The 20551-nt window shown below is 45.2% G+C and overlaps 1 protein-coding gene across 1 annotated transcript in view; it reads right to left on the bottom strand.

Annotated features, from left to right (window-relative positions):
• Positions 1–6436: 6436 nt before the first annotated feature.
• zdhhc8b (zinc finger DHHC-type palmitoyltransferase 8b) overlaps positions 6437–20551 on the bottom strand; it is a 112929-nt gene continuing 98814 nt past the window's right edge. The window contains exons 3-11 of the mRNA XM_056292918.1: positions 19923–20080; positions 17782–17954; positions 17276–17378; positions 16850–16941; positions 13155–13287; positions 11744–11849; positions 10120–10226; positions 7618–8696; positions 6437–6885 (exon numbers count right to left, since the gene is read on the bottom strand). Coding sequence (XP_056148893.1) covers positions 6744–6885; positions 7618–8696; positions 10120–10226; positions 11744–11849; positions 13155–13287; positions 16850–16941; positions 17276–17378; positions 17782–17954; positions 19923–20080 — 2093 coding nt within the window. The 3' untranslated portion in view covers positions 6437–6743. The remainder of the gene's footprint in view (positions 6886–7617; positions 8697–10119; positions 10227–11743; positions 11850–13154; positions 13288–16849; positions 16942–17275; positions 17379–17781; positions 17955–19922; positions 20081–20551) is intronic.

Below are 20551 nucleotides of genomic sequence, written 5' to 3'. Positions count from 1 at the left end.
TCTCATTCCTTGGTAGGAAAAAGCTCAGCGCTGTCCCTTTGGATGCTTTTTTCCCTGGTGGTTTTAGACGTGATGGAATTTTTTTTTATTGCAGTTGGGAAAGCGCTTATTTAGAAGCTTCTCTTCCTTCACACTGGGTGACGTTAACGGTTGCATTGGGTGATAAACAGGGATGAAGGCAACGTGTACTGCTGAACAACCATGACGGACTAGTGACGCCCAGGTGTGAAGTGAAAATGTAAATTGTATAAGTGCCCCATGTGTTTCATAACACTACATAGCTCTGCTATTTCAGAACAGATGATAATACGGGTCATATTGACTGGGTGGGACAAAGGCAGAAACGTGTAGTTAAATCACACGGGGAAAAATACACTCGCTACAGTGTCTATAAAAGCCTCGTCGCCTATGATGTGCGTTTTTGTCTAATATATACAACATTTTACTTTCTATTAAAGTAATGGAAGTTAAAAACGAAGGGGCTGGGTGTCCAGGTAGCGTAGCGGTCTATTCCCTTGCCTACCAACACGGGGTAGCCGGTTTGAATGTTACCCCTGGCCAGTGTTGTACTCGAGTCCAGGACTCGGGACCCGCGTCTTGATTTTCAAGGTGACTCAACTTGGACTTGAGCACTGATGACTCAGACTCGAGCATTGACTGCATTTGGACCCGGAAGTTGGAGATGACTTGGACTTGGACTTGTTAATTGATAACGACTTTTGTTGTTTTTGTTAGGTTTTTTGTAACAGGCCCTAATAATTTGGCATAAGATATCGATAGTTATATTAATACTACACTGCTCAAAAAAATAAAGGGAACTCATAAGCAATGCAATGTAGCTCCAAGTCAATCACACTTTTGAGATATCAACCTGTCCAGTTAGGAAGCAACACTGATTTGTGAATCAATTTCACCTTTTGGTAAATTGTCTAATTTCCACCAGGTGGAAATTAGACAATTTGCAAGACAACCCCTATAACAGGAATGGATTTGCAGGTGGTGGCCACAGACCATTTGCCTGTCCTCATCTTTTCTGGTTAGTTTTTCATTTTGCTAGTGCCCGCACCACTAGAGGTGGCATGAGGCGGTATCTGCAACCTACAGAAGTTGCTCAGGTAGTGCAGCTCATCCAGGATGGCACATCAATGTGTGCTGTGGCAAGAAGATTTGATGTGTCTCCCAGCACAGTGTCCAGAGCATGGAGGAGGTACCAGGAGACAGGCCAGTACACCAGGAGACGTGGAGGGGGCCGCAGGAGGACAACAACCCCGCAGCAGGACCGCTATCTGGTCCTTTGTGCAAGGAGGAACAGGAGGAGCACTGCCGGAGCCCTACAAAACGACCTTCAACAGGCCACTAATGTGCAGGTTTCTGCTCAAACAGTGAGAAACAGAATGCATGAGGATGGTATGAGGGCCCGACGTCCACAATTGGGGCCTGTGCTCACAGCCCAACACCGTGCAGCCCGATTGACCTTTGCCAGAGAACATCTTGGTTGGCAGATTCGCCATTGGCGCCCTGTGCTCTTCACAGATGAGAGCAGGTTCACACTGAACACATGTGATAGACGTGAGAGAGTCTGGAGACGCTGTGGCGAACGTTCTGCTGCCTGCAACATCCTCCAGCATGACCGGTTTGGCGGTGGGTCAGTGATGGTCTGGGGAGGCATATCCTTGGAGGGCCGTACAGACCTCTACGTGCTAGCCAGAGGTACCATGACTGCCATTAGGTACCGGGATGAGATCCTCAGACCCATTGTCAGACCATATGCTGGTGCAGTGGGCCCTGGGTTCCTGCTCATGCATGACAATGCTCGTCCTCATGTGGCCAGAGTGTGTCAGCAGTTCCTGTATGTCGAGGGCTTTGATGCTATGGACTGGCCTGCACGTTCCCCAGACCTGAATCCAATCGAGCACCTCTGGGACATCATGTCTCGTACCATCCGCCAACGCGATGTCGCACCACAGACTGTCCAGGAGTTGACCGATGCCCTGATCCAGGTCTGGGAGGAGATCCCTCAGGAGACCATCCGTCGTCCCATCAGGAGCATGCCCAGACGTTGTAGGGAGTGCATACAGGCACGTGGAGGCCACACACACTACTGAGCCTCATTTTGAATCGTCTTGAGGAATTTCCACAGAAGTTGGATCAGCCTATGTTCTCATTTTCCACTTTGATTTTGAGTATGATTCTGAATCCAGACCTTAATGGGCTAATGATTTTGATTTCCATTGATCATTCTTAGGTTATTTTGCTCTAAACACATTCCTCTGTCTAATAAATAAAGATTTTCAGCTGAAATATTTCATTCATCGAGGTCTATATTGTGTTTTTAGGTGCTCCCTTTATTTTTTTGAGCAGTATATATTAATGTATGTCAGCTTTTTTACGGTGCCATAGTAGAGCACTGGAGCCCATCTTGGAACTTGACTCAGACTCAACCTTGATGACTCGGACTCAGGTAATGGGGACTTGACTCGGATTCGACTCGGACTCTTCTTTGGGGACTCGGACTTGAACACTGGGGACTCGAGACTTGACTCGGACTCGAGGTTTAGTGACTCGACAACACTACCTCTGGCTTGGTCGGGTGTCTCTACAGACACAATTGGCTGTCTGCGGGTGGGAAGCCAGATGTGGGTATGTGTCCTGGTCGCTGCACTAGCACTGGGTTCGAGCCCCAGGGTAGTCCAACCTTGGGGTCATCCGGGTCATCCTCTGTGTGGAGTTTGCATGTTGTCCCCGTGTCCATGTCCGTGTCCACGTGGGTTTCCTCTGGGTGCTCCGGTTTCCTCCCATGGTCCAAAGACATGTAGGTCAGGTGGATCAGCTGTACTAAGGCCCTGTGATGGACTGGTGGCCTGTTCCGGGTTTCTCCCTGCCTGCTGCCCAATGACTGCTGGGATAGGCTTCAGCATCCCCGCGACCCTGGGGGCAGGATAAGCGGTTTGGATAATGGATTGTTTCTGAGTTGACCCGAGCGTAAAGAGGGAAGGAGGATGGAAAATACTTCAAGATATAAAAGCTAACAAGACCAGTATAACTGGTATTGATCCACATGTGCAGAGGTCCCTTACTGATTATGATGTAGGAACAAAACCAAAATAAATAAATAAATAAAAAGTCTCATTCACTCAAAGACTTGGAAACCTTATCTTTATTCTCATCAGGTCATAGGAAATACTTCCTCTCCACAAAAATAGTAACACATATATACATTATAGTATATTCTATATTTAATACATCTTGAACTTTCCATTCATGTGAATTTCAGAGAACACAATCAGCTCATGACGATTGTGACACAACAGGCTTGTCGCCAACTCTCAGGTATGGTCCCTGACCTGGAGTAGTGTTTGTCCCAAAAAACAAAAACAAAAAACCTACTGGACAAGTGGCAGTCATCTTAGGGAGGAATGGCATCGACTTTGTATTGATATGTTGTTAAAAAAAGATCCACGGGTGGTGATACAACTTTTTAGGCAATGTAGATCGGCCAAGCCTCTGTAACATGCAACATAATGACACCCAGGATCAATTGTCTATTTAAATATTTCCTGGCACTAAATACTCCTACACGATTAAACCAACAATAACGGAGTTCATTGCTTCGGCTACGTTGCCCGGTGTACCACTGCCTTTCTATTTTACAGTTTCCTTGTAAGTTATGTCGGTTCAGGACCACAGGGGACTTTGGCTTACAGGTTATTTCATGTGACCTCATTAAGTATCCAGGTTGCCCTTGAGCAAGGCAATGAGCCGCTGTCTCTCCCTGCCCATAACGCCCTGACACATTGGTCAAATGCACACAAGTGTGCGTTTACCAGCCATATGTGAAGAAATATGGCGTTTTAGGTGCTTCATCAGTCCAATATTCGTCCTAGGAATAAATGAAGACATCCTATGTAGAAATAAAGCTGTAGTCAAAATCCCAATCCACTGGTGCAATGGCTCATTTAATAACATTTCCGACGCACTTGAATCTGCCGTCATAGCTCCCAGTCACACAGACTAGCAAGCTGTCTGGACCTGATGGCGGTAAGGATTTTGTGAATGAGACTTCAGTACACCGATCTCCCCCTGAACGTCACCAGTTTCCTCCATTAACCCTCATTAAACACGGCCATCCACGCTGGCAGCTCACTCTCCCTCACTGCACCATAGGGTCTGTTGTCCATATGTGACTGTACATAAAACACAACCGTCCTCTTGAAAGGCAACAATGGTTCATTGTAAAATACAGCGATAGTTGGACTGATGTAACCAAATCAGCTATTTTACATCCATGTCAATTCTGAAATGCGTGTTTAAAGGTAACCGCTCTTGAATATTTATTGTCGAAAAATGCTAAAGATGAAAAAACAAAACATACAAACTACAACTTATCGGATTACTTGTGAACAAAAATAATGGATGTACCCATGAAACTATTTATCTTTTCTTTAATTTACGGGGGGGGGTGGCATTTCAAATCCACAGAGTGGAAAACTTTGCTGTACCAGACAGACGAGGGAAAGTGATGATGATGACCGACGGTCGGCAGCTCATTTCAGCACTGAAATCTAAAGGCAGCTTGAAATTCATGAGTTTTCTTCACATCATCGTCTCTATGATAACCCATTTCTTGATCATACAAACACCTTTGTTTTTTTTTACACATTGAACAAGTTATATCTATTATGCAGTATTTACTCATTATGTCACTGGTGCTATAAATTATCATCCAACGAGTCCACTCAAAATAAAAACATCTATTCCAAGCTTAAGTATCTGTATAAAAAGATGTATCAAACATAGTTTTGTAAGGTTGGGTATATAAAAAAGGAAATAAACAGATTAAATAATAATAATAATAATAATGATTAAAAAAATACAACATGATAAATGGGAGACCAGTTTACTTCATTTTACAACACGGACAACGCCTTCATTTTCTACCCCCTTGCGTTCCTGATACGGTGATGACACACACACACACACGCACACACACACGCATACATACACATGCACACACACACACACACCCGCATGCATGCACACACACGTATGCACGCACACACACATATGATGTGCATGCACACACACAAACATGCACACAAACCCTCAACATAATTTACAATCCACTGTTGTTGTGTTTTCTTAAAAGTGTAAGTCTTAACATAAAAGCTGTTATGGCTATGTAAGGTTGCACTAGGTCTGACCTTGGTGGGAAAATGATGAGCACATAATGAGGTATTCAGAGCTCTCCAGAGATGTGTGTATATATATATATATATATACGTAGTGAGGGTGGAGCCAAAAAATGGCAGAAGGAAAACTAAACATTAAGGATATTGTACTGAACATAAGCATGGGATAATGCACTGCATCGCTCTCTCAGAGAAATTATAATCTGCTCTTCTCCTCCTGCAAGCCCTGAAATCCCACCCACGACTCACATGAATGCAGAATCGGAGACATTCATTATCTGTAATTCTGCCCCCTAGAATTGCAATCTCCCCCACGGAAAGGCAGCGGAAGGGTCGGTTAGCATCGCTGCTGGTTGCAAAGTCACTCCTGAGCAAAACACTCGCTCGTTTTGACAGAGGAAGCCATTTCTTTCAAAACAAACTGACGACTATATTCAGTCGGTAGCTATGAACTAAGACCTGAAGCTCACTGCAAAAGGAACATCGTTAAAAAGAAGAGGAACAACGTTGCGAGTAATTGCAATCAGTTGTGGACGGTTGTTTTGTATGGACATTGGATCCCTGTCAGGTTTGTTAAGAGTATAGTGAGTAATTTAATGTTATATCAAATCTTCAGTTTTACATCTAATTAGGTTTCTTCTTGGAGTAGTCAAGTTCCAGTGAGCTTCGAATGCAACCACCAGAAGGCCACGTGAAGACCGTCCCTGCCCATAAACCAGTCCTCAGCTTCTCACTTGTCTTGTGTTGAGTGTACTTCCAGTGGCTACTGACCGAACAATAATCTGTCCATCCGCACACCACAGAGCGGTGGGGCTCTGCCATAGCTTTGAGAGTACAGGTTGATGTGGAGCACCGTGGCATTTTAAGGTCAATTCACTTGCAAAAGACAGTTTTCTGGTGTGAACACATTAGACGTCTGACGTGAAGGTAGCACATATCGATGCCCAAAACTCATCTGTAGTGTTTTGTTAAGCCTTCACCGCCCGTTTTAGCAAAGTGTGTGTGTGTGTGTGTGTGTGTGTGTGTGTGTGTGTGTGTGTGTGTGTGTGTGTGTGTGTGTGTGTGTGTGTGTGTGTGTGTGTGTGTGTGTGAGGGAGCGTGAAAGAGAGAGTAAGAGGGTGTGTGTCTGTGTGTGTGTGTGTGTTTATTTGACATTTTCAGCAATATAGGTTTCATGACCAAAAGAGACGACAGGAATAATATTTATGCGCTGTTGGGCCAGTCCACTATCAAGACCAAGACGGCAAGCCACAAAATGTAACGACAAAAAAAAAAAAACACACACCATACAAATACAGCCCTCAGCAGTACTGATTAACATCCTGCCCGTCTAGTGTGAGAGCACACAGGCAGCTGACTGGACAGACCCACAAGAGCAGAGAGGTCCTCTGATGGACAAGAACTTCAAAGCGGGAAGTGCTATGTGCCCCTGATTGGCTGAAATCTAGGCTTTACAAAAATAACCGCAGGAAGAGAATCTCTTCGTAGCAGCGGGTCGGCAGTCGGTGCCATCGAAGGTGTTTGCTGCACCTGTTTGGTGCTCAGCCCCCCTGCTCACACGGATATCTCATAGGTGGTGCCTCCTACCCCCGTGACCTTTTTGACGTTATTGTGGCGACTAGGGCTATGAGGGCTGACCTGGGCACCGGGGTGGCAGTCCGTTTGCCCATTTAATTTACTCTGCATCATGGCCTCTCTGAATGGGGAGAGAAGAACAGAGAACATCATTAATACAAGGAAAGGGCGCTGACATAATGCTGAGCCTGTGGACGACAGAGTGGGCTTGTCAAACCGGACTGGACGTGGCTCGGTCGGAGTCACGCGTGTGTTAGCGGCATGCATGTTAGTTATCAAGCAGTCTGCAGAGTGACTGCAGAAGAAGCAGACGGTCGACAGTAGTTCACACCACTAACAAAAGATTTCGGATAGTTTTCGGAGAGATGAAGTGGTGAGAGTTTGCGGCGCTTTAGTTCGGCTTTGAGTATTAAAGGTAAATGAGCGTGTGTAAAGGCATGCAAAAGAAAAAGAAATGAAAGTGGGTCAAGCAACTTTATTAATCTGATAACACAAAAGACTTAGAAAAGAATACAAAAAAAAACATTGTCCTAAGAAGGCTAACATTTAAATTTAGTAACATAAAACCCATAGAGCTCACACCGGACAGTGCTCCAAACTAAATGTGTATAAGGACTCGACAAACACAGCACATGTAACCACACATTCTGTTCTGTACACACACACACACATGCTACTTATGTAAGATGTCAGTTATGACTAGACTAAGGCAAACTAGTGGCCAGGATTTGCTGGTGGTGTCCAGCAGAGGGAACAGCGCTTCCAGTGGGATAAATTCAATTCCCCTAAGTACCCCCCCCTTTCCTCCCAATACAATGCATGCAGTCCCAGAGGAGTCTGTCAGGATTCATACCTTGGGCCCCCAAGGCGAGGTGAGTCAGTCCGCTCCAGGGCGCTGATAAAGGAGAGTTTCTGGTGGGTATAGGAGGGGGATCGAGGCATGGCAGGGGAGTGGTGAGGCTGGTGAGCTGGGGAGTGATAGGAGGTCTCGGGGCCAGGGGCCCTGCCCTGACTGCTGTTGCTGCTACTGTGCTCCATGTGCAGGGAGCTCGAGGAAGTTCTGGGGGCACGGCCCATTGAAGAACCAGCATGACGCAACACAGGGGCCCGCTGGCTGTACCCCACCAGCCCAGCCCCCACAAGGTTGTCCCTGGAGCCTCCATAGGCAAGGGGTGTCGGGCCTCTGGAACTGGGGCCCCGGGGCCCATCTTGGTAGGAGGTGTTGGGGGGCAGGCCGTATCCCCCTGGGCTGTCAAACATGCCTGAGTCATGAGTGTAGGCCTGCGTCTTGGAGCGCCCGTGCAGCATCTGCAGCTTTTCCCTTTCCTCCATCTCCTTCCGTTCTTGGATGGAAGCCATGATGGTCTGGGAGAGGTTGTCATAGCGCACTGGAGATGGCTCCCTGTCCCTCTGGTGGGGCGACTGACTGCCCATCCCCCTGGCAGTTATCACCGGACTATAGGTAGGGGGAACCTGCTGCCTATGCAGTTCGGGTCCCCGGATGTGGCACATTTTGGTAGGCAGGTAGGGCGAATGGAAACCCATTGAGGGCATACCTGGATGGGCCATGCACTCGGTGGCGGTGGCTGGGGTGATGCTGGGGTTGAGCAGGCTGTCATAGGACAGGCTGCCATTACGGTTGGACAGTGTACTGGGAGAGAAGACACTCTTATTATAAGGGGTGGAGGTTACTGTCTCTGGCTGCAGAGCCGGGAGCTGGCCCTTGTCGGTCCGGCGTTGAGCTTGCTTCAGGCTGAGCGAGCGGGAGTTGATGGGGTAAGAGTCCAGCTGGAGGGGCGAGGACTGGAAGGTGCGGTGGAGGGGAGTATTGCTGTAGTCAGGCAGGTCCAGGTTGGGCTCAGAGCGATAGTCATGACCACGGACACCTTCTTCCAATATAGCTGACGTCTTCCGCTCATCTGGCATCACAATCTGGGGAGTAAACAACAGCAAAAAAAGCCAGTGAAATAGAAGCTCCGGCAGCATAAAAGATGCCAAAGAGTAAGAAAAGTAAATCCTATTCCTCGAGGACTAGTGCTATGGTGCTCTTATGCTTTTCTTTTGACTGTTTAAAAGGTGTTATGAGTAATAGTTCAGCTTTCCTGAGCCATAATATGACTAGAAAATATCCGCAGAGGTTGCTGAACGGTACCAACTAAGGTAAAGTAAACAACCCCATCCCATACCTTAGATTTTTGCATTCAAGAACAGGTCAGCCGAGTTGTTTTTGTCATTGATCGACGGCTTGTTCTCAGCAAACTATGCAGCGATTGCAGATTACAACAGAACAATTTCTACCGAGGGCATTATAAAAATGACATGTTGAAGAACATGCTATGTATGTCTATGCTACCTCATTATTTGAACTTGTTTGTCTTGCTGCTTTGATTTGTTGTTGTTGTTCGTACTGATGGACGATAGAGGACACAATTCATGATAAATTACTCACAGCACCTTTAAGAGGAATTAGTAAGTGGCCAACTGTGGGTTGGACTGTAGTTGTACCGGGCAACTCCTAGATGTACATTTGTGTAACTATGAATGTAAAACAATAGTAAATATAGTGCAAAACCCCTCCCAGTGTGAATAAAAGCTTTTATCATCATTCATATTAAACCTTTTCATATTTACTTCTTTGTTGCAATATTTTACTTTAAATATCATTTATGCTCTTTTTTTGTTTTGTTTTTCTTCTTCTGTTGTTGATCCCAAAGCACTTGTTTTGTTTTTATTTTTTGGACCCCCCCCCCCCCCCCCCAGTTGTACTTGGCCAATTACCCCACTCTTCCGAGCCATCCTGGTCATTGCTCCACCCCCCTCTGCTGATCCGGGGAGGGCTGCAGACTACCACATGCCTCCTCCGATACATGTGGAGTCACCAGCCGCTTCTTTTCACCTGACAGTGAGGAGTTTCACCAGGGGTTTGTGGCACGTGGGAGGATCACGCTATTCCCCCCAGTTCCCCCCTCCCCCCTGAACAGGTGCCCTGACCGACCAGAGGAGGCGTTATTGCAGCGACCAGGACACATACCCACATCCGGCTTCCCACCTGCTGACATGGCCAGTTGTGTTTGTAGGGACGCCCAACCAAGCCGGAAGGTAACACGGGGATTTGAACTGGTGATCCCCGTGTTGGTAGGCAACGGAATAGACCACCACACTACCTGGACGCCCCCTCAAAGCACTTTTAAACTGACATTTTAATGATTTTTTTTTCTGAGTGTACTTGTTTTATTTGTCTGCTTCGTTCTAATGTATTTTATATATCAATGGAGCTAAAAAGAAGTTTATTATTATCATAATTTCTAAAAGTACTATCCAAAAGCGCACACAGTCATCCCTTTCCATATCCTACCTTCTCTCCAGCAGCATGATAGTGGACTTTAGGCATGGTGCCAAAGGACGGCCGAAACTTGTACATGGCCGGAGTGGAAGGGTGAGTCTTACCAGACAGAGAGCTCTCTGTAACATGCAGAGAAAGAACAGCCAGTGTTTATTAATCATTAAAGTCACTAAAAATTGTTATTGCGGTAATCCACTGGAATGGATTACAATATGCAGGGATGCTATTATTCCAAACATCTTGTGAAATCTTTAAAGCCCCCCCCCCCCCCCTGGAATGGCAGACAAGTCAAGCAGAAATGACTTTAGTTTACTAGAAATTGAAACATGATGTTGGTAATTGTGGTAAAATGGCCTAGAGTTGAGTCTTGCAACAGCTAATGCGCCCATCCCTGCTGTGGTGTCCTTGCACAACACATGCAACCCCAATTTACTCCAGGCACCCTGACACATGCTCATTCCCATCCAGTGATTTGTATGTGAATCTTGAAGTTGTGATTGGGAAAAGCTTAATAGAATTAAAGGATTGCTAAAATAGTTTTAAGCTTGGCTGGGATGGTGATTGTCGATAGATGGATAAAGTGATAAATAGCAATTTTGCAAACAGGTAGACTGTTGAAACATTTTAATTCTTCTAATTGAAATGCACATCGTATTTATATTTTTGATACTTTTCAAAAGGTTGCTTAAAAGTCACTTAACATTTGGGGGGGGGGGGCATGTCCTGTGCTCTTAGTCCAGCAATGAAACTGACGAATATCTACTTTGTGGGGACGTTTGAGCGTTTCTCTGACCACAATGCTAAGTGACTAGATTTCTGATCACATTTTGTGCACATGATGGTCAAGTGATCTTTCCTACAGACTTGATAAGAAGAGCTATGGGATGCAGTCACTTTAGCGCCACAACACACACAGTACCACAGCCTGCCACTGGGGGGCAGTGCTGTTCCACAGAGGAGGAGAAAGCGTTCACTCCCTGACGTACTGCAGCATGTCAGCTCCTCTGTGGGGAAATGGCTCATGTAGTAGGTGTACAGGGTATTTCATTAACATTGTGTACTACTGAATGAAACTATGGCATGCAACAAATCACTACCAAGGCAAAACGCTAGCCTTTAAAAACCTCTTCCATTACGCCCACACTTCTTGATATATATATATATTTTTTTTACCAAACGAACCTTAAATAGGAGGCTTAATGGCAGGCTTAATGTAGGTTACAGACCCAATTCTAGTCCATATTCCTCTCTCCTCCCTCCATTTGGCAAAGCTCCAGCTGCACGCATCAAAGGAAGACGGGGAGTGATTCATGCTGCAATTATCTCTCTCTCGCTCGAATCTCTCGATCATACTGCAAATCTGGGGTTTTCTCAGGGAGCAGGCACCACCTTGCTACAAATCACACCAACTTTCTGGCCCTGTGTAAAATAGCAATTGACCTGCCAAGCAGATGGACATTCATCAGGCTAAACTAGCGGTAAGTCAGCCATAGTGGCACATTGGCGATCTTGTAAGAGGGGGTTTGGGGACACCTGTTTTGTTCAATGCCAACATGAAAAGAAATGGGATTGATGGTGACTGAGTGATTGTGTGTGTGCGTGCGCGCGCATGTTCGCTAGTTCCCAGGCTCCTTACCTTCGCTAGACGTTATCTGATTTTTCAGCTGGTTGTAGCGGTCAGCCTTGGGGGGAAGCGGAGGCTGGGTCTCTTTCTCTTCCAGGACATTCAGACTGCTCTTGGACTGCAAGAAGCGGGGGGGGGGGGGTTAAACCTATCTGCCAAAGGTGGCAAATTACAACAGAAAACCAATGAGACGATACAATAGCAAGGCAAACGTACAACTTTTCATTGGCAAATCTGAAACCAATTTCTAATCCAGCTATAAAAAAAAGAGTGCGCTGAAAGAGAGCGCAAAGTGAAGTAATTGTATCAAAGAATCAATACAGGCCTATATGATTAGTTTTGTGGTCACTGAATAAAAACTGTTGGAGTTAGAAACCTTTTTATGCCTAGCAGAAAGATCTATATCCTATTTGTAAGTGTGGAGGAAAAATCAAGTGACCTTGATTGTGACCTCTGTGGTCACGCATGGCTCCTGGTGGGCTTTTTTTTTGGATCCCCCCCTTTTTTCTCCCAAATTTTGCTTGGCCAGTTACTCTATTTTTCAGAGCCATCCCGGTCCCCTCTGCCGATCTGGGGAGGGCTGCAGACTACCACATGCCTCCTCCGATACATGTGGAGTCTCAGCCGCTTCTTTTCACCTGACAGTGAGGAGTTTCACCAGGGGGACGTAGCACGTGGGAAGATCACGCTATTCCCCCCAGTTCCCCCTCCTCCCCGAACAGGTGCCTGACCGACCAAAGGAGGCGCTAGTGCAGCAACCAGGACACATACCCACATCCGGCTTCCCACCTGCAGACACGGCCAATTGTGTCTATAGGGATGCCCGACCAAGCTGGAGGTAAAATGGGGATTCGAACCGGTGATCCCCGTGTTGGTAGGCAACAGAATAGAGCACTACACTACCTGGACGCCCTGGTAATTTTACTTTTGAAAGTTTTAACACATTGCTCTATTTACGCGAAGTATGGTTTCGGTACCTAATATCAAGAGTCTTCATGTCACCTTTTATTTTCTAACATACCGGCCACTCTGGCAGGTAGACTGTAGTTGGAGATATTTTCCATCCACAAAAAAAAAAAAATCCATTTATGTGGTGAAATATTTAAAGTGGCTCCATTATCCCGGTGGCCAGCAACAAAGAGAATAAGAAAATACAGAAAACCGCTGCCTTCAGCACTGGTATCAGTAATCACCCTTAAATATTTACCTAAATGACAAAGTGAGGAGTGAGACAGAGACAAGACCTTTTAGTGCCTGTGAGTGAGGAATTATACTCGAGAATGAGGCGAGGCGTCTCGCTGCCATTAACCGGGAAATGGACTGAATAAAATAGCGACAAGTACTTCAGAGAAAAGACAAGAGTGCATGTATATCTGGTGCTGTGAACCTTGGTAATAGGAAGAAAGGACTGTGAATGATTCACCTTGGAGCTGATGATGGTGCTGTGGATGCCATTGTCGCTGACTTTGATGGTGATTTGCCTGTCTGAGAGGTCGGGTCTGATGAAGGGGGGTTGAATTTTCATCGGGGGCTTCTTCCTGGGGTCCAATATGTACCTGCGTAGATGGGGGTTATATTTCTCAGGTAGAGCAGGGGTCGACCTGTTCCACTTAAAGTAAAAAAAAAAAAAAAATACAGACCCAAGTGCCAGTTCATTTTCATTATCAGAATTTGTCTATTTATTTATTCACTGCTGCTGCTTATCTCCCCGTCTAGATTCCTCATGCCAAAAAAATCTACGCTTTACACATACGCACACACAAACACGTTATTTGTACAAATGTAGGAAAATTACTAGGGCACAAAAGAAAATGAATTCAAGATTTAGTGCGACCCTTGTTTGTCACAATATCTGGTAACCACTGCTAGACGCGGAATGTTGTTTACATCCACACTCTTGTCAAGAGCGACGCTGAATACCGGCGTATCTTCCAATGCAGGTGTTTGCTGGTCTGTTACGTTTTCAGTCATGTCTGTAATGCGCCTCTCTACAGTTCTCACAGACACGGGCACTTATTTGACCCTGCTGATGATTGTGTCTTTGTTTGGTAACCTGCGAACCGCTGAGGAAAGCCTCCTTTATATACACGAAGTCCCTTGATTACGAACGAGTTCCATTTTTGAGCCTGTTCGTAAGTCGAATTTGTATGTAAGTCGGAACAGTTACGTACAGTTCACATCTAGCGTCAATTAATCAAATGTTTGTCTGAGTATGTAGTATATATTTTACCTAAAACATTATAAATATAACTGGCTGATGACGACATATGTGACACCAGAAAAGCTAAACACATATAATAGTGCTATTCCGGACTTGTGTATCAGGTGTGGACAGGAGAAAGGGACCTTTTTCGCTGTGTTTGGGAATACGATAAAGTTAAACAGTTTTGCAGGGAGATTAAACAAACTCTGGAGAGTGTATTGGGCATACACATAACACTTGACCTGAAGTTTTTCATTTTAGGTTTACACCTTGATAAAGATCATACACCTAGGAAAGATACTGCTGCCTTGGATCTTTGTTTACTGCTTGCAAAAAAAGTTGATTCACTCTCTTGGAAGAAGACCAGTAAACCCATCCATCCATTATCTTAACCACTTATCCTGCTCTCAGGGTGGTGGGGATGCTGGAGCCTATTCCAGCAGTCATTGGGCAGCAGGCGGGGAGACACCCTGGACAGGCTGCCAGGCCATCACAGGGCCCACACACACACACACCCCCATTCATTCCTAGGGACAGTTTAGTATGGCCAATTCACCTGACCTACATGTCTTTGGACTGTGGGAGGAAACCAGAGCCCCCAGAGAAAACCCACGCAGACACGGGGAGAACATGCAAACTCCACACAGAGGACGACCAAGGATGACCCACCAAGGTTGGACTACCCCGGGGCTCGAACCCAGGACCTTCTTGCTGTGAGGCGACCGCACTAACCACTGCGCCACCGTGCCGCCGACCAGTAAACCAAAATTCATGAATTGGATTAAAGAATTGTCCATAACTTTACCTCTGGAAAAGATTACTTAAATTATTAAAGATAAACAATTGCTCTTTGAAAACATTTGGGTCCTTTTATACAATATATGGAGAATGTGGATCTAAGTAATGTGATGAATGTGGCAGACGAGAGATAAATGTAAATGGTCCTCTGTTGTTGCTTGAACTAACTCAAGCAACAGCAGAGGCCAATTAATACGTCCATTGTGTGTAACTCGATGTTTTAAAATAATGGTCTTAACGGAGGCCAGTTCGGAAGTACAGGCATTTGTAAATCATTTTCACAGCACACAGCTCGCTCCTTTCGTGAAATGAATCCGAATTAGTTCGTCCAAGACGGAGAAAAAAAAAAAAGCTAGCTAGCTATGCTATGTTTTCACTACTGCTGTAATGCTGCACTCGTGGGCAGATCAGGGGGAGGGGGAGGGGGAGGATGAGAGACTACGTCGCCTGTGTGCGTTCTCTTGCTGTCAAAAACAATGGTGTGTTTTGAGACTAATTATTTCAGTATTATTTTAAATCGAAAATATTGGTTTGAAAATATAAATAAATTATTTTAAACTCCTTTGTGTGGATGGATGGATATTTTAAATCAAATTGTTCGTTTAGTTCACTATTAGGCTACATTTTATATTAAAATAATTTTATCAATAAAAGTATATTAGAAAATATTTTTTATTGAATTGCTCTGCGTGCCCATGTTAATGGCCTCGCGTGCCACCACGGGCACGCATGTCGTAGGTTGCCGACCCCTGGTGAAGTGCTAGAACACTTATCCGTGCACCAATATTATCTGCCGGTATGGGCCGAATACAGCTGTATGACAAACCAATGACATTAAAAGACTTCACACGAGCGATAATTACAGCAGTTTGATTTCACATTTATACTTTATTACTATATTACTGTTCACTTTATAAGCAAGTATGCCTGTCTGAGGGATAATCCCTAATGCCATATCAATATTTCTACATAATCAGCCCAAAACCAATAGCAATAAAAGACATGTCAGAAATGTAGTATAATGGCGAGAGGGCAGTTCACTTACTGTTGAGTAGTTTCTGGTTATAGTGATTAAATAGGATTGTGGAGTCAAAGTAGGGCGACACAGGGCAGAAAGCTCTGATGGGGGGCATAGATGTGGCTCCAGAGGCACATGAATTCATTCACAAAATAATTACTGATACAACATGCAAACTCCGATGACACCTTGATAGGATGTCAGTCTGAATCCATACCCTGCCTTGTATAAATTCCCACTTCTGTCACTTAAACAGAACAGTTTAATTCCCTTCGGTTTTGTTTTAGTGGCTCAGAAAAGCAGAAACATGCCATCAGGGACTCGACAACATCGTCAGCGGTGGATGATGGAGACAAAGCATCTCGTCTCCACCTGTCTTAAATAACCTCGGTGGTCGTCTGCGGTCGCACTGTGGATTTTTATGGAGAGTGATTTCTCCTAGGGGGTAAATTATGGGGGGGGGGTGGTGGTGCTAGAAAGTAGACTTTTGAGTCTCAGCAACGCTGCATGTATGAAAAAGCACATCAGCCAGAGTTGTGCTTCATTCCTCATTAACTGCTGTTCTACAAAAGTGGTTCAATTCTCACAACCACCTGCCTTCCCCCTCAGGTTAGCTGGCTGTATTCAGACAGATCAGGATACATACACACCTCCGCAATCTCCTCAGTGCATGAACACACGCACACACACACACACACACACGCACACACACACACACACACACACACACACACACACACATGCACACCACAGACAACCCTGCAGTCTGTGTTCAAAGTACATTTGAAGATGCCGAGCTGGTACTAAGGCAAAACCCAATAGCTTTAAAAAGGTTACAACCCCAAAACACACACACACACACACACACACACACACACACACACACACACACACACACACACACACACACACACACACACACACACACACACACACACACACACACACACACACACACACACACACCAGAGATGGAATCAGGAATGACGCCATCTTCCTTTGAAATGAGTTGAGCCTATGTGTCACTCAAAGGCAACAAAATAATAAAAACACACACACATTGCGTACACACATGCACTCTCGCTGATGGTAGTTTTACCTTGGAGCCAGTGGACTGCATAAGACGTACTCCACGTTGCCACAGCAACCTCGCGTGAAGGGATTTACTCCTCCGCGAAACTTGCCTGTCACCTGTAGAACAGAGGGCCTTCTTTAAAATGGGCGGCAAAGAGGCCACAAGGCCACAGAAAGTGTGCACGCACACACACACACATACACACACGCACACACACACACACACAAAGGACAACTGAATAGAATAAACAAGGGGTAGGCCTAACTCTATGACTCACTGCAACTTGTGTAACTAAAGAGTTTGCATTTGAGAATCTTTATTACTTCTGTGTATGTCTCTGTATTTTTAATTTTCTAAATGTGGGGAGAGAAGGGTGCGCTCCAACTACCGAGGGCACTCATTTTCCTCGCAGGCTGGCGTGTGCATGTGCTCGTATCTGCGTGTCCTCACCTGTTCATTGGTGGTGCGACCTCTGGCAACCAGAACCATGTGGAAGCCTGTGAGGCCCATGACTGGGATGAAGAAGAGCCCTGCTATACACATCACCACCAGACTGGACGCAAGGGTCAAGACGAACAACGTCCAAGAGTCAAGACATCACACATCCGCATCCTCTCTGACTGTACCATTACCTTTGTAAGAGCGTGAGTAGCGTAATTAAATAAGTACTATTCACTTACAAATGTCGTAAATGTTTGTGATCTAAAACACAGGGCAGAGTCATGCATTTGCATGAGAATATTCAAATTCACCATGATAAATCATGTGCTCAATGTTTGCATCAGCATGAAAATATTCTCATTTGTGACAATAAAGAAAGTGCTTTATGCGGAAGTCTATTTTTACGCTGGATTCATCTTTTCACAACAAAGTGCATAATGTCATCCGTTGATGCTAAAGATAACTTTCTTTTTTCTTTCTTTTTTTTTGAGATACAGCTGCAAGTGGAAGGATACGTGACGGTTGTATGTAGCGCACCCAGTCTCTCTCTGTGGTGAAGGACAAAGATCAAGCCGAAGGAGAACACTCCCACCATATGGACGCTCAGCGACAGCAGGAAGAGGAAGAAGTAGCGGTAGTTTCTCCTCCCGATGCAGTTGTTGACCCAGGGACAGTGGTGGTCGAAGTCCTGAACGGAGACAGATTGTGAAGGAGGGGGAGGAGGGTGGTGGTGGTGGGGGGGGGGGGTTGGAAGAAGTAGGAGATGGGTTCATCGATGGAGGAGCAGGGTTGTAGGGTGAAACAGGTAAAACCCATTGAGCTATCCTTGCAGAAATCTGTTGAATGGCAACGTCTCTGTCCTCAAACAAAACACATTGTTAACACACATCTAATTAATGAGCATGTGCAAGAAATAAAAGCCTGGTCTCTGCTTGAGGTGTGAGGCCCCTATTACAAAAACTAACCCACATCTGGTTTTATTATGTTTCGTGAGTAGTATAGACTCAGATTGTATTGAAGTTGGTAGTGTTTGTGGGAAAAAAACTCAAGTATGATTGATTTTTTTTCACTGTATTTTGAATTATTATATTAAATTTTAGCCGTGCAAAATCATTCACCCACAAGCCAAATCCATCAGGAATCTACACTTACCTGGCCACTTAATATGAAGCTTATATGGCCAGTACAATTCTGAGTTAAAGGAAAATTAAAAGCATAACAAAATTACAACTAGGAATACATAGCTTTTGATACAAATTGATGATCATGCAAATTATTGAAAATAAAAACCTCACAGGACTGGAATTCCCCTCTCCAAAAGTCAGGTTTTGAGCAGAATTGACATTTTCATGGATGCCACCTTTTAAAACAATTTTAACCACTCAGATAGATCCTGTGGATGGCTTGCATAAATCCTCTAATGTCACATCAGCTCAGTAAGAGTTGAAGCACCGGGGTCGCAGGTCATCACATCAGCCGTGTTTTAAACCATTTTTCTGCGCTTAATCTAATTCATACTCGCTGCCTCCTGAGTTGTTTCCCGCCATTTCGTCTGCAGAAGTTGATTTTGGCTTAAGCATCTCTCTTCCGGCTTGACTGCATGGCCCCTCCTAGTGGCATTAGAACAGCGACACAAATCTGCTCCGAACTTTCTCATAAATGGTCATAAAAATACCAGAAGCTGTCTCAGTATTACAAGTTCCCAACCCATGCATGTATTTATGTCACATTTTCTATCCTGAGAAGGCTTTGAAAATCCGTTCCCAGAGGCGATTTGGGTCAGGTCTGTTCTCTACCTTTGGTTAGTGGCACCAGGGGAGGAAGCAGACCTTTAGCTCTTTGAAAGAGGCATGCTTGTGGCTGCTTTTGAGTCTTTACATCAAAGCTGTGTTTCCCCACTTTCATGCCATGTCCATGAAGGACCATAGCCAGACGAGCAGAGCAGCTCCAGGGACAGCAGCCCAGCTGTAAAATACAGTTTCAGACTCACGTTGTGTCGGTGTTCATGGTTGATAATAAGGCTTTGATGTGAGGAGAAAAGAAGGTTAGAGGATAAATTTAATCTCCTGTGTTGCACTTTGAAAGGTTCAAGTTGTCGACGTGGTCTTCTTCCCTCTGTTGAAACACCGCTGGCCCACTCCTGGATCTGTTGGTGTGTGAATGATGCTGGACTCCGAAAGTTGTCAAAATATTGCTCCCATCAGCAAATAATATGGAAATAACCATAATTCCTACACTCGTAATATTCCACACTGGGTCTTAGGGGCATGTAATTCTGCTTATTTCGTTGCTTACTGAAACAGAACATATTGCTTCCCTGCTTAACAGTGCAACAGAGCGTAAACGTGAGGATTTTGTTGTTCTAGAGTGTGTGTGTGTGTGTATGTGTGTGCGCTTTTGTACAAGTGTATGTGGATATATGCATAAGCATTGCTCTTGCTATTTTGTGTGTGTGCACACACGTTTTCCAAGTGTACTTGAATGGTGTTGTTTCGTTGGAGGCGTGTATGTGTTCATGTCTGCAGGCACATTTGTCTGTACAAGTCCACATGAGAATGTGTACAAACACTCGGTGTCATTCTCCCATTGCGTGTATGTGTCTGCACACGTGGATATAGAAATACGTGTGCACATCAGCGCATGTGCATGTTCACACCTCGACACAGTTGTCACAGACACTGCAGTGGGAGCAGCGCGGTGGCCGGTAGAAATGGCAGGTGGCGCACCACTTCATCCGGACCTGGATGCCTTTGATCTCCACGTTCTTGTAGAGTGGAGCCCGGAAATCATCGTCCTTGTCTTCATCTTCGTCCGCTGTGGGGAGACAAACACACACACACACACACACACAGATTATACATATGCATCATGCACATATAGTGGTGTGTGAGCAGAGAGGATCATCCATGTACACACACACACACACACACACACACACACACACACACACACACACACACACACACACACACACAGAGTTCTGATTTGTGGTTCCATTTGACAGGGACAACAGGAGATTGGTTTGAATTAAGCCCATCCCCACTGTTAACGGTCTGTAGAAGGAGCAAACACAGTGATATAGAATTTGTATAGACTTGACCTATTCAGGCCGATCAACAAGCACACTGCGATGCAATAATAACCCGAGCCAAACGGTAACCGGTGTTATTGAAAGTGCTTTACGGTCTCATAGGTGTGCACGTTTTAGCAGGAATGGCACCGCTAACCCGTGTCGTTTTAATGCCACAATCCAGCCACAAAACACCACCGGGCTGTTTAGACTGA

This window comes from Lampris incognitus, chromosome 1, assembly GCF_029633865.1.
Source record: "Lampris incognitus isolate fLamInc1 chromosome 1, fLamInc1.hap2, whole genome shotgun sequence".
NCBI lineage: Eukaryota > Metazoa > Chordata > Actinopteri > Lampriformes > Lampridae > Lampris > Lampris incognitus.
Note: the sequence above shows the minus strand (reverse complement) of the source record. Positions and strands in the feature narration are given on the sequence as shown.